This window comes from Phyllobates terribilis, unplaced genomic scaffold, assembly GCF_046119375.1.
Source record: "Phyllobates terribilis strain yellow unplaced genomic scaffold, ASM4611937v1 Scaffold_4__5_contigs__length_816908805, whole genome shotgun sequence".
In the NCBI taxonomy this organism is placed as follows: Eukaryota; Metazoa; Chordata; class Amphibia; order Anura; family Dendrobatidae; genus Phyllobates; species Phyllobates terribilis.
Genome location: NW_027362764.1, coordinates 528,454,269 through 528,466,981, shown reverse-complemented (window position 1 = coordinate 528,466,981; position 12,713 = coordinate 528,454,269). Strand labels below are relative to the sequence as shown.

At 42.0% G+C, this 12,713-nt stretch overlaps 1 protein-coding gene across 1 annotated transcript in view; it reads left to right on the top strand.

Moving 5' to 3' along the window:
- Window positions 1-4,309: 4,309 nt before the first annotated feature.
- GALR1 (galanin receptor 1) overlaps window positions 4,310-12,713 on the top strand; it is a 625,922-nt gene continuing 617,518 nt past the window's right edge. Inside the window, exon 1 of the mRNA XM_073678918.1 lies at window positions 4,310-5,241. Coding sequence (XP_073535019.1) covers window positions 4,567-5,241 — 675 coding nt within the window. The 5' untranslated portion in view covers window positions 4,310-4,566. The remainder of the gene's footprint in view (window positions 5,242-12,713) is intronic.

The following is a 12,713-nucleotide window of genomic DNA, read 5'->3' as shown; positions in this document are numbered from 1 at the left end:
ACTCCCATCAAAGTTTTTAACCTCTTAATATTTTGCAGTCATCATATCATATAGCAATCTGTACTGACAGTTGCTCATTTTCCCTTCTACCCATGTAATTCTTCACTTTTCCATTAAGTCTATGACATCATGTGATTAAAAACTGACTAGCTGAATCCTTCTAAGCTCTATGTGGACACAGGAAGTCAATTTTCCCTGTTTGAATCACAAGTCCCTGCAAAAGTCCCTAGCGGGGGTGGGAGAGGGTAGCAGCTGGGTCACGAGCTGAAGATGGGAATGATTTATGCAGGGAAAAGTTACTCCCTGTTCTCACATAGGGTACTGTGACTGCAGCACACAAGCTTTGCAATCTTTGGTTGCATGCCCTTTTTGCAACCAAAGTCTCTATTTAACCCACATTTGCGATGTAGAGTATCCCTATCTGGGTGTTAGTTGTGTGCCATCAGTGGCCCAAACTTATTTTGGTCTTTTAAAACAATTGATACTTTTTCATCGCAATGAAAAGTGGCCAGCATTCATGCCTACCCTAGGGCGACCTGCAGTCACATGATTCTAAAGCCTGCCATCACCAGGCTTGGACTGGCTCACAAAAGAACAAGAGAATCCTCCAGTGGGCCACTGTACAAGAGTGGGCCACCACCCTCTTATATGACCAGTACTTGGCACAATGTACTTCAATCACTATGTACAGACAGAGGCAGCGTCTTATTCATGTAACAATCTACACAGTTCATTGTTACATACAGTACAGACCAAAAGTTTGGACACACCTTCTTATTTAAAGATTTTTCTGTATTTTCATGACTTTAAAAATTGTACATTCACACTGAAGGCATCAAAACTATGAATTAACACATGTGGAATTATATACTTAACAAAAAAGACTGAAACAACTGAAAATATGTCTTATATTCTAGGTTCTTCAAAGTAGCCACATTTTGCTTTGATGACTGCTTTGCACACTCTTGGCATTCTCTTGATGAGCTTCAAGAGGTAGTCACCGGAAATAGTTTTCACTTCACAGGTGTGCTCTGTCAGGTTTAGTAAGTGGGATTTCTTGCCTTATAAATGGGGTTGGGACCATCACTTGTGTTGTGCAGAAGTCTGGTGGATACACAGCTGATAGTCCTACTGAATAGACTGTTAGAATTTGTATTATGGCAAGAAAAAAGCAGCTAAGTAAAGAAAAACGAGTGGCCATCATTACTTTAAGAAATGAAGGTCAGTCAGTCCGAAAAATTGGGCAAGCTTTGAACGTGTCCCCAAGTGCAGTTGCAAAAACCATCAAGCACTACAAAGAAACTGGCTCACATGAGGACCGCCCCAGGAATGGAAAACCAATAGTCACCTCTGCTTCTGAGGGTAAGTTTACCGGAGTCACCAGCCTCAGAAATCGCAGGTTAACAGCAGCTCAGATTAGAGACCAGGTCAATGCTACACAGAGTTCTAGGAGCAGACACATCTCTACAACAACTGTTAAGAGGAGACTTTGTGCAGCAGGCCTTCATGGTAAAATAGCTGCTAGGAATCCACGGCTAAGGACAGGCAACAAGCAGAAGAGACTTGTTTGGGCTAAAGAACACAAGGAATGGACATTAGACCAGTGGAAATCTGTGCTTTTGTCTGATGAGTCCAAATTTGAGATCTTTGGTTCCAGCCACCGTGTCTTTGTGCGACGCAGAAAAGGTGAATGGATGGACTCTACATGCCTGGTTCCCACCGTGAAGCATGGAGGAGGAGGTGTGGGGGTGCTTTGCTGATGACACTGTTGGGGATTTATTCAAAATTCAAGGCATACTGAACCAGCATGGCTACCACAGCATCATGCAGCGGCATGCTATTCCATCCGGTTTGCGTTTAGTTGGACCATCATTTATTTTTCAACAGGACAATGACCCCAAACACACTTCCAGGCTGTGTAAGGGCTATTTGACCAAGAAGGAGAGTGATGGGGTGCTACGCCAGATGACCTGGCCTCCACAGTCACCAGACCTGAACCCAATCGAGATGGTTTGGGGTGAGCTGGACCGCAGAGTGAAGGCAAAAGGGCCAACAAGTGCTAAGCATCTCTGGGAACTCCTTCAAGATTGTTGGAAGACCATTTTCGGTGACTACCTCTTGAAGCTCATCAAGAGAATGCCAAGAGTGTGCAAAGCAGCCATTAAAGCAAAAGGTAGCTACTTTGAAGAACCTAGAATATAAGACATATTTTCAGTTGTTTCACACTTTCTTGTTAAGTATATAATTTCACATGTGTTAATTCATAGTTTTGATGCCTTCAGTGTGAATGTACAATTTTCCTAGACAGGAAAATACAGAAAAATCTTTAAATGAGAAGGTGTGTCCAAACTTTTGGTCTGTACTGTACATTTGTGATTGAGGATAATGTCACATTTGCATGTAGCTGAAAAGTGGGGTCCCGGAGTTGGTTACTGGTGGGCCCTTTGCACCCCAGTCCGACACTGGCCATCACTATCTGTTTTTTGGAAGTGAAAGAACGGTAATCCAAAATCATTTAACCCTTTGAGAACTCATTTTTATTCAAAGCAGTAAAAGGTGACCAACTGCCCCTCTGTGACAGTGTATATGCCCAGAATCTAGACTTGAATCAGTTTGATGCAGGACATCTCCGTATGTCTGCTGTCAATGACACAAAATGTTTTAAGCCTTTGAAAATATCTGTTGCTTATTTAAATCTGTAAAGAACAGCAGTCGGCCCAATTTAATGCCAATATTCAAGCTGAAAGCCCCCTTAGGTGAGTCTAGACATGAATGCTTTCCCCGCAGGGAAGTCTTTGTGAGAACAGTGGCTTAAAGTTTATTCAAACCACTTAATACACCAAAGTGTTGAATGATTATTCAAAACAGTAAAAATTCACCAGCTGCCATTTTCATGCCAGTCTTGATGCCCAGAACCCTTTTAGGCCAGTCTATTCTTGGATGATTTTCATGCAGCATTTTGCCGTCTACACGTAGGAGTGTAAGAAGAATTGCCTAATGGTGTTTAACCATTTGAAAACATCTGATATTCATTATGATCACTAAGTAGCTCTGTCTCCTCACTGTGATAACAATATAAGTGCCAAAAACTGTATTTGGCCAGGTGGATTGAAATCATTTTGATGCCAGGTATACCTATTCGTATGCTAGATGTGTAAATATAATGTGCCAAAAGCATTTATTCCTTTGAAAATTCCAGTAAGGCTATGTTCACATGTTGTGTTTTTGCTGTGGTTTTGTTTTATGCAGGCTAAACCTCTTGGCAGTAAAGACAAAAAGCAGCAAAAGCACAGCAAAAATTAATGATTGCGTTTTTTTAAGTGTTTTTGCACTTGCACTAGGGTGAAAAAACGCTACAAAAACCTTGCAAAAACGCTGAAAGAATTTAAATGCTGAAGGTTTAAAAAAAAAAAAACAGCAGTTTTTCTAATCCAATCCGGAAAGAAAAAGCAAGTGTGTGCATGAGATTTCTGAAATCTCATAGCTTTTGCTAATACTGTAAGAAGCAGCTTTTAATTTGCATAAAAAAACGCAGCAAAAATGCAACGTGTGAACATAGCCTAATGATATGAGCACGCGTTAAGTATTTGCTGCAGAGATTTCTTCACCAATTCTGCATCTCTTGGCAGGAAAAACGCAGCATAAAATATGTGCATTTTAGTTGCGTTTTTTTTTGCTGGGACTAGGAGATCAATGAAGTTTTGTGATAAAACTGTGCAGAAAAAACGCGACAAAAATGAGTCAAAAACGCAACATGTGCACAGACCCCAACTTTTCTGAACATGCAATATTTGGCTCACTTCATATTTTGATATCAGTGTTCATGCCCAGAACCACTTTGGGACAGCTGGGTCTGGAATGATTTTGATTCTGAGCATCCCTATCTGTGTGTAAGCTATGTAAGATCAGAGGTGCAATTTAACCCTTTTAAACCATTGGCTGTCTACCCACTATGATGCCAGTGTGTATGGCAAGAATGGAGAATCAGCTGAATTGTAAGTAACATACTAATGTGTGGTTGCAGTGTGAAATCAGTTGCCTCTTTACATTACACTTCCAGGTGCTCACCTTGGGTCTCATTTTATGCCTAGATTTTCTGATTCTCGGTTGCTTTCAGCCTCAGCTTCTTATCTGTGCACTTGAATTATTTTATTTATATATACTATAATCTCTAATTACTGAGGCATTAACAAAACAATAATAGGTACCTAGTTATTAAGACGCTAGTGAATTAGAAATCAACTTCAGCCCTGAATAGGAGACTGGACGAATAAGAAAACAGCTTCAGCATCGTCAGCTGATAGAACATGAGGGAGGAGGTGAAAACTCCAGGCTGAGAGGAGCAGTCACATAAGAGGAAGCACAGAGCGAAGTGCTGTCAGCACCCTGCTCCCTGTCCTGGCTGCTTCCTTCTAACTGAAGTCCCAGCACTTTCTTCTCTAGTCCTCACCTGCTCCTCTTCATCACTTGTTGGCTTTTACAGTGAGAGTTCTGTGCAGTAAAGTACATCCTGAAGTACCAGTGACTGCTGCTGATCAGTGCATGTCTATCTGACTGGCTGAAGACATGGATCAGATTACAGAGCTGGGGAACAAGAGTGAGGGGTTTACCCTGGAAGCCAATGGATCTGATGAACTACCATCTGTAAAGCCACTCTTGGGAATTGGCATAGACAATGTTATTACTCTGGTGGTGTTTGGCATCATATTTGCACTAGGGGTCTTGGGCAACTCATTGGTCATCACAGTCTTGGCAAGAAACAAGCCTGGCAAGCCTCGTAGCACCACCAACATCTTCATCCTGAACCTGAGCATTGCTGACCTTGCTTACCTTCTGTTCTGCATCCCTTTCCAGTCCACTGTCTATGTCCTGCCAACCTGGGTGCTTGGAGCATTCATCTGCAAGTTCATTCACTACTTCTTCACTGTATCCATGCTGGTGAGCATCTTCACCCTCTCAGCTATGTCGGTTGATCGCTACGTAGCTATAGTGCACTCCAGAAGGTCTTCTTCCATTCGTATATCAAGAAATGCCCTGCTTGGAGTCATCCTCATCTGGATCCTATCCATTGCCATGGCTTGCCCTGTTGCTTATAATCAACGCCTGATCCACAGGAGCAACAACCAGACCTTCTGTTGGGAGTTCTGGCCAAATCTGAAGCACAAGAGGATTTATGTGGTTTGCACCTTTGTATTTGGGTACCTGCTCCCTCTGCTTCTCATTTCTTTCTGCTATGCCAAGGTAAATCCATAAAATAGTAGTATGTGTGCATATCATGTCTCCAACAAAGTCTTGTTTGCAAGAGCTGGATGCAGGGTCATACACTACAATGCTAATGAGATGGCAGATGTCCAAGCTATCTACACTAATCCCCCTTCTACTACCAATAACTCTATACACATATGTCTATGGAGCTGGTTCTTTCATGTTAGTGCATACATTATAGACCCTTAATAGCAATTACTTTTCCTTAGTACTAGCTACTGTAATTCCTTATTAAATTAGCATAAGAGCACAATCCTATCAGACACTGAGAGCTTGCACACTCTTTAGTAGAGCAGTCATTATACCTGTTGCTTCTGTAGGGGGCTGAGGATATTAGTGTGCACAGTTAAGAGTGTGAATTAATTCAATGGCAATGCGATGAAAACTGTTGACTTGTCCGCAGAGACTTATTTCTACATTTACCAAAACTTATTGACAGATACATTATAATTATGGTTCTATATCTCTCCTTAATCCTTGTAAAATTAGAGAAGCTGTAGATTTGTGACCTTGTCTGGTGGCCAACATGAACACGTGAAAGGGATACTTTATAAGTAAAATACAAAATAAACAGAACTTTAACAATGTAAAGGGTGTATAACATATCTGATTACATTAAACCCTTTATAGGTGTATTAATGGGCCTCATGATTGCTTTGAGTGTTTACATACAATTCTGTTTAAAACCATTAAAAACTTAATGGAATGTCACCATGTCATATATAAAATACTACATCTTGTACTCAGCACTGCTATATCTGTAAGTCAAAATGTGTCCCCAATTTGAGTTTGGCCAGCAAGGATCTAACCAACATCTTAACCATAGTAGTAGCATACATCCTTGAAATCTATTATTATTGTTATGTTTTGCTTATATAGTACCATCATATTTAGCAGTGCTTTACAGAAATAAAAATTGCTGTCCCCATTGGGGCTCACAATCTAGATTCCCTATCATTATGTCTTTGGAGTTTGTGAGGAAAGCGCAGAACCCGGAGAAAACCAACACAAACATGGGGAGAACATACAAACTCCTTGCAGATGTTGTCCTTGGTGGGACTTGACCCCAAGACCCCAGCGCTGCAAAGCAACAATGCTAACCACTGAGCCACCGTTCTGCCCATCTACAAGTGAACATGTGAATAGTCACTGATCAAAGATTATCATTTACTCAGACTAGAGGTTACACACAGCACATTGAATATTAATATGTCTAGTAACAGAGATAAACTCTGAGCTGTGCCAGGTAGACGTGAATTATGGAGATGGTTGTTTTTATGGAACTTTGGATTTGTCCTATTAGAGAGTTCTCAGGGGAGGAAGGGATCCATTAAAGGAATTGTCCAGAATTAGAAAAGAAGTGTTTTCTTCTTTTTGGGAGACAGCGGCACGTCTGTCACTGGACTGTTTCTGGTATTGCAGCTCAAACTGTTAGAACTGCATGTAGCTGAACTGCAATACCAGACACGGCAAGCGGTCTGATGTGGCGCTGTTTCTGGAAGAAAAGCAACAATTTTTTCTAATCCCAGACAACCCAGTCAATGACCCTTATCTATTAGCCAAAGCAGAAAGCAGCTACATAAATGCTCTTTCACTCTGTTGGACCCAGCATGTCAGCACATTACATGGACAGCCCATTGATTTCAATAACAACTGTACAATACTTCATTTTCCTCATGCTGAATTTAGTATTTGCTACTGTATTGTTCCTCCACCGTTTACTTCTTATCACTGGGAGAGGGTCTCAGCTTATCATCAAGGTGCCTTTCGAAAAAAAAAAACATAGTACAAATTATAAAAAAAACACTTTAAAAATATATATATTTTTTATTTGCTTGCACTAGTCCACTGAACATGCAAGCATCTCTGATCATCTCTTATGAAGGCTCAACAGATATGTTCTTAAGCTTCAAATTTATTCCTAGAAGTTACCAGGTGTCAGAGTGACATATTACAAGAATAGTAGATCGTTCGCCGAAACTCAACTGCAGACTTCAAGATACTGTCAAACTGGAGTGCAGAATGACCAAGAAAGACTGATAAACCTCACATGGTTAGACACTGTTAGCAAAGGATAGGTAAAAAGTGCAGTTTGCTGTGGATACATAGGAAGCAGCAGTCTGATTGTAAAGAGTTAATGTGAGTAATAAGGTAGGTATAACATATAGAGTGATGGCAGATATATATCCTTGTATATTTCCTGAGACTGCTTGGTGTGGGTGTGAGGGTTGAGCACTTTAATACTGATGTGTTCTACTTATTCCTAAATACTACTTTTTACTACTGCCTTGGTGTTCTGCATCACTATAATCACATCTTTTAGTTGTTGCCTTTTGCCTCGCAACTGAAGCAGGACTGCAGATATATTCTATCAGGGCCGGCCTTAGGGTATATGGCGCCCTGTGCGAAATCCCTCTTGGCGCCCCCCCCCAAAGAAAAAAAATTAAACTCATGTAGGTGAAAACAACAAGTGCATTTTTTATTAATCAAATGATCAAGTAATAACAAGCAACAAAAGTTGAAAAGTTTTAAAGCCGCCACCACGATAAGGTAGACTCTTCTGGCAGGGCCCTACTCTAACCTATTAAAATTTTCTTAAAATATCCAATACTCTTTTTAGATATATTTTTATTTAGTTTTCTTTAAGGGAATGTGTCATATACATTTTTTTTTAAAAATGACCAATAATACCACATACAGGGAATACTGCCACACCATGACCAGACCACATATTACCACAACATAGTGACCGAATAATACCACACAGAAGGGGGAAAAACTGCCACACCATGACCAGACCACATATTACCACCACATTACTAATATTACCACCACATTACTAATATTACCATAAGTGTCATTATGCACGGGAGCTCTATACATGGTATGTATAATGTAAGTGTCCAGGTAATCTAGTGATCACCAGTGACATTATACACAGGAGCTCTGTATATAGTGTCAGTGTACAGGTAATACAGTGATCATCAGTGACATTATACACAGGAGCTCTGTATATAGTGTCAGTGTACAGGTAATACAGTGATCACCAGTGACATTATACACAGGAGCCCGGTACATAGTATATAGTGTAAGTGTACATGTAATACACTGACTCACTGGTGACGTCTCTAGGTGAAGTCCTTCAGCTACGCTTTTCTCCTTCATCCAGCACAGACCGCCATTACGTCTTCCAGCCAGGACTCGTCTCTGCATAAAATAACACAGTTATCTAGAGCACATTCCCCAACTTCTACATTACGCAGCTGAATACAGACGTGTATCCACCATCAATATATGGTTAGTTATTATACAACCTACCATTCCAAATATAAATTGTAATCCACCACGGTGCCCCCATTAACTGTAAATAGGCACTTAATATATAATTTAATTAGAACCTCTACTCTTTCCGCCAATTTGTTACCAGTTACACTCCTGCATCCGCAACGCCCCCTACTCTATACTTCCTGCTCCCCGCATTCATTATTTACATGCACCCCCTGCCCCAATTCATTATATCATGTCCTGCTCTCCCCACCCCATCATCATTTACTGTCCCCCACCCCACATTCATTATGTGCAGCTCATTATCCCCCTACTCCCAATTCCCCCATGTGCAGCTCATTTTCTCCCAATTCCCCCATGTGCAGCTCTCACCCCCCCATGTGCACATCTCTCATCCCCCTCCCCCACATGTGCCCCTCTCTCATCCCCCTCCCCCACATGTGCACCTCTCTCATCCCACTCCCCCACATGTGCACCTCTCTCATCCCCCTCCCCCACATGTGCACCTCTCTCATCCCCCTCCCCCACATGTGCACCTCTCTCATCCCCCCCATGTGCACATCTCTCATCCCCCTCCCCCACATGTGCACCTCTCTCATCCCCCTCCCCCACATGTGCACCTCTCTCATCCCCCTCCCCCACATGTGCACACCTCTCATCCCCCTCCCCCACATGTGCACCTCTCTCATCCCCCTCCCCCACATGTGCACCTCTCTCATTCCCCTCCCCCACATGTGCACCTCCCATTCCCCCCACTCCTAGTAAATTGTATTTAAAAAAAAAAAAAAACTTGTTATACTTACCCCCATGCGATCCCTGCAGAATCCTCGTCCAAATCGATGACACCAGGTTCTCCTGACTTCCGGTCATGTGACGGTGCCGTCACATGACCGGAAGTCAGAGAAATCATGACAGAGATGTTCCGGCCCCGGCGCTTAGCATGGGGCCGGGGGCCCCATGAGGAGAGAGACACACAAGAGGGGGGCCCCCAAGGGGGCCCCTACCGGCCGGGCCCCATACTGGAGTCAGGGCAGTCATGCCCTGATGGCGGCCCTGCTGGAGGCTGAAGGGGCCCCCTCTCCCTCGGGGCCCCCGTTCAATGAACCGGCTGCACGGGCGGTAGTTCCGCCCCTGTGTGTGAGGAGGAGAGAGTGCAGCGCGCCCGGGTCCCGGCCGGACATTTCAGAGCAGAGAGGGGGCGCCGGCGCCTGAGCACAGAAGAAACGCTGGGCGCTCCCTCTCTGCTCTTCCATAAGAAAAATACCGACGGGGAGGGAGCCAGCGCAGCGCCCCCCTTCACTCTCAAGTTTGAGGCGCCCTGTGCAGTTGCACAGCTGGCACGCCCCAAAGGCCGGCCCTGTATTCTATCACCTGCCTGACATAGAACATTTGCACCAGTGAAGAATTCACCACAGATGTAGAAGCCCATGGTTAGAAAAAGGTCCGGCTTCCCCCTCATAGAGCTGTAGAATATTACTGCAGCCATCACTAGGGGTAGCTTAATGCATAGAAATGATTACAGCTTCCATTGAGTTTAGTGGCAACTGCATAAAAATTCACATAAAAATTCACATGCACTGAGCTCCTCCTAGTGGTGGTTGTAGGCATCCAGTTTTAACATGTACTGTTGGAAGGAAGCAAGGAATTAGGACTGTATGGGATAGATGTATCAACATATTGAAACATATTGAAAAATATGGTGTTCAGAGTGAGCATCATATGGAAACACCAAATCTGCTTGTTCCACTGTATAAGTCGAATAATATGGAAAACTTGGTTGAACCAAGCACAATTTGTACTACAGAAGGTCCGAGCTGGTGTTTTAGTCCTAAATTGTGTTCATCAATACTACCCTGTTGATAAATGTAATACATGCTGCACAGGATGAGATACTAACACACTAGTATCAAAAGAGCTCCCACTATAAAGATGAGGATTACATTCATAAAATGTAGTAAATTGTTTGGAGTTCTCAGTGGTGGATTGGGCCCATACTAGGCTTTGTGATGGGGCATTATAATTTGGTTTGCACTACCATTAAAGGGGGTTGTCCGGTACTTTTAAAAATATGCCAATGTGTTTTAATGATAAATAAAAGCTTTCTAATTACCTCCTGGTGCTGTTTCTGCCTGTGAGCGGCGCTATCTGTGGCCGCTATAGGAAGGACGTGATCCCCAGCTGCAGCCGGCTCTGCCATCCGCTGATGTCACGACAAGTCCAGGCTGCAGCCGAGGGTCCCTCTTCTGCGTTCCACCGGTGGTTGCTGGGTTGTGGGCGGGGTTACCACGCACGTCACACCCGGCATCCACCACGTGCTCTCCCTGTCCCCATTCATTGGGAAAGCACACGGTGGATGCTGGGTGTGACACGGGGAATAACCCCACCCACAACCCAGCAACCACTGCTGAGTCACGCCTCACTTGATGTGATGTCAGAGGGGGGGTCATGTGCTGCCTGTGAGCGACCACCGATAGCACCGCTCATGGCAGAAACAGCATCAGGAGGTAATTAGAAAGAAGCTTCTATTTATCATTAAAACACATCGGCATATTTTTAAAAGTACTGGACAACCCTTTTAATGATAAGCATGTAGAAATGTCCCGTCTCTAGCGTCCTCCCTGTAGCACCTTGATAGACTGTTAGCATAATATTGGTGTTGCTTATTCCTCCCTGAAGTGGGACCTGGGCTGTTAGTATGTTATTGTTCTGGGAAGCCGAGTGTCAGCATGCCACTAATTGATGGAGCTATTGATCCATGCCTTCTCTGACCACCTAGAAGTTCTGCGCATTCAACCTACAATTTTCTTCTATTAGGCTTAAACAATGAATTGTAGCAGGCAGGAAAGCAAACAAATAATACTCTTTTCAGCAGTATTTTTAAGTTGATGTTTTTCCTATGTAGACATTAAATTGAAAAGAGAGTATACAAGGGTGGTTTAATTACAGTTCTTACTCACATATATTGTCTTCATGAACCAAAGTCTGCCACGTATTTGCTTATACTTTGTAGAATAGGTAGACCATATTCCAATTTCCATTGTTTGGTTTATTGTTGCTTTGTTCTATTATACCGTGGAAGAAATAATAGGCCATTAAAAGAAACGGTTCAGTACTTTACCTTCTAGGAAGAAGTAATTAGACAACGTATTTACTTGCATGATCCAAACATGTCCTACTGGTTCATGAATAAACAGAGCTTTTACTCTGTGTGACTTTTAGATGACTTTACTATTTGCTGATCATTGAGGTAAGGCACTTTTCACTGTGATATTTTCTATAATTTTAAACAGAATTTTTTTGTTATGCTGTTTTTTATTTATTTCGTTTACTCATTTCTTTTTACAATTTGCATTATATTACACGTATGCAATACTGTAAATTCTGATATCAAAAGTTTCAGGTTTGGGTATTTATAATGATGTCATAGGACATTATTTGAGAATAATCTGCAGAATATTAAAATTACACTAAAGTTAAAGAAAGGTATGAAACTTTGCATTATAAAATAGTATGAATTGCAATGTTGTCATTGGTTGTATCACGACCACACCAAGGCCAAACTGTACCTTCTATATGTTTCCATCTGTTACTAAAAGGATTTGCTGCAAGTTACATGATGAAAGGGATTGCTATAAAATAATAAAAAAGCATTATTCTCCCATCACACACATTAGTCATCTGACCACTGCAGCCAATCAATGGCCTGAGCTGATTGACAGCAGTAGACAGATGATTGATGTATAAGACCTCATTACTTTTGGTACCAACATTGATCACCTGAGTAAAATTACTAAAACACGAGGTTTCAGGATCTTTTCATATTTCATACTTGGTCAATTTTAAAAATCCAAGAAAATCCTTATAAGTGTATGAGATCTTTTTTATTGATGTGGGTCCAAACGTGTTTATTTTTGTTGAGCATTTTACAGTGTTTATGCAGCGATGATTTGTGTTTTTTTTGTAAATTACATAATTATTTTTCTGTAAAACATAAAATGAATAACAATACCACAGCAAAACCCACAACTGAACAATGCTTAGGAATCCATCTTAGTAATAAGCTGAGGAAGCATGAATGTTTCCATTCATAGGCAGCAGTAATAAGGTTTGAAAATGGTAAGGTAAACTGGAAAATGACACAACCTTTTAGCACAAAAAAAAGA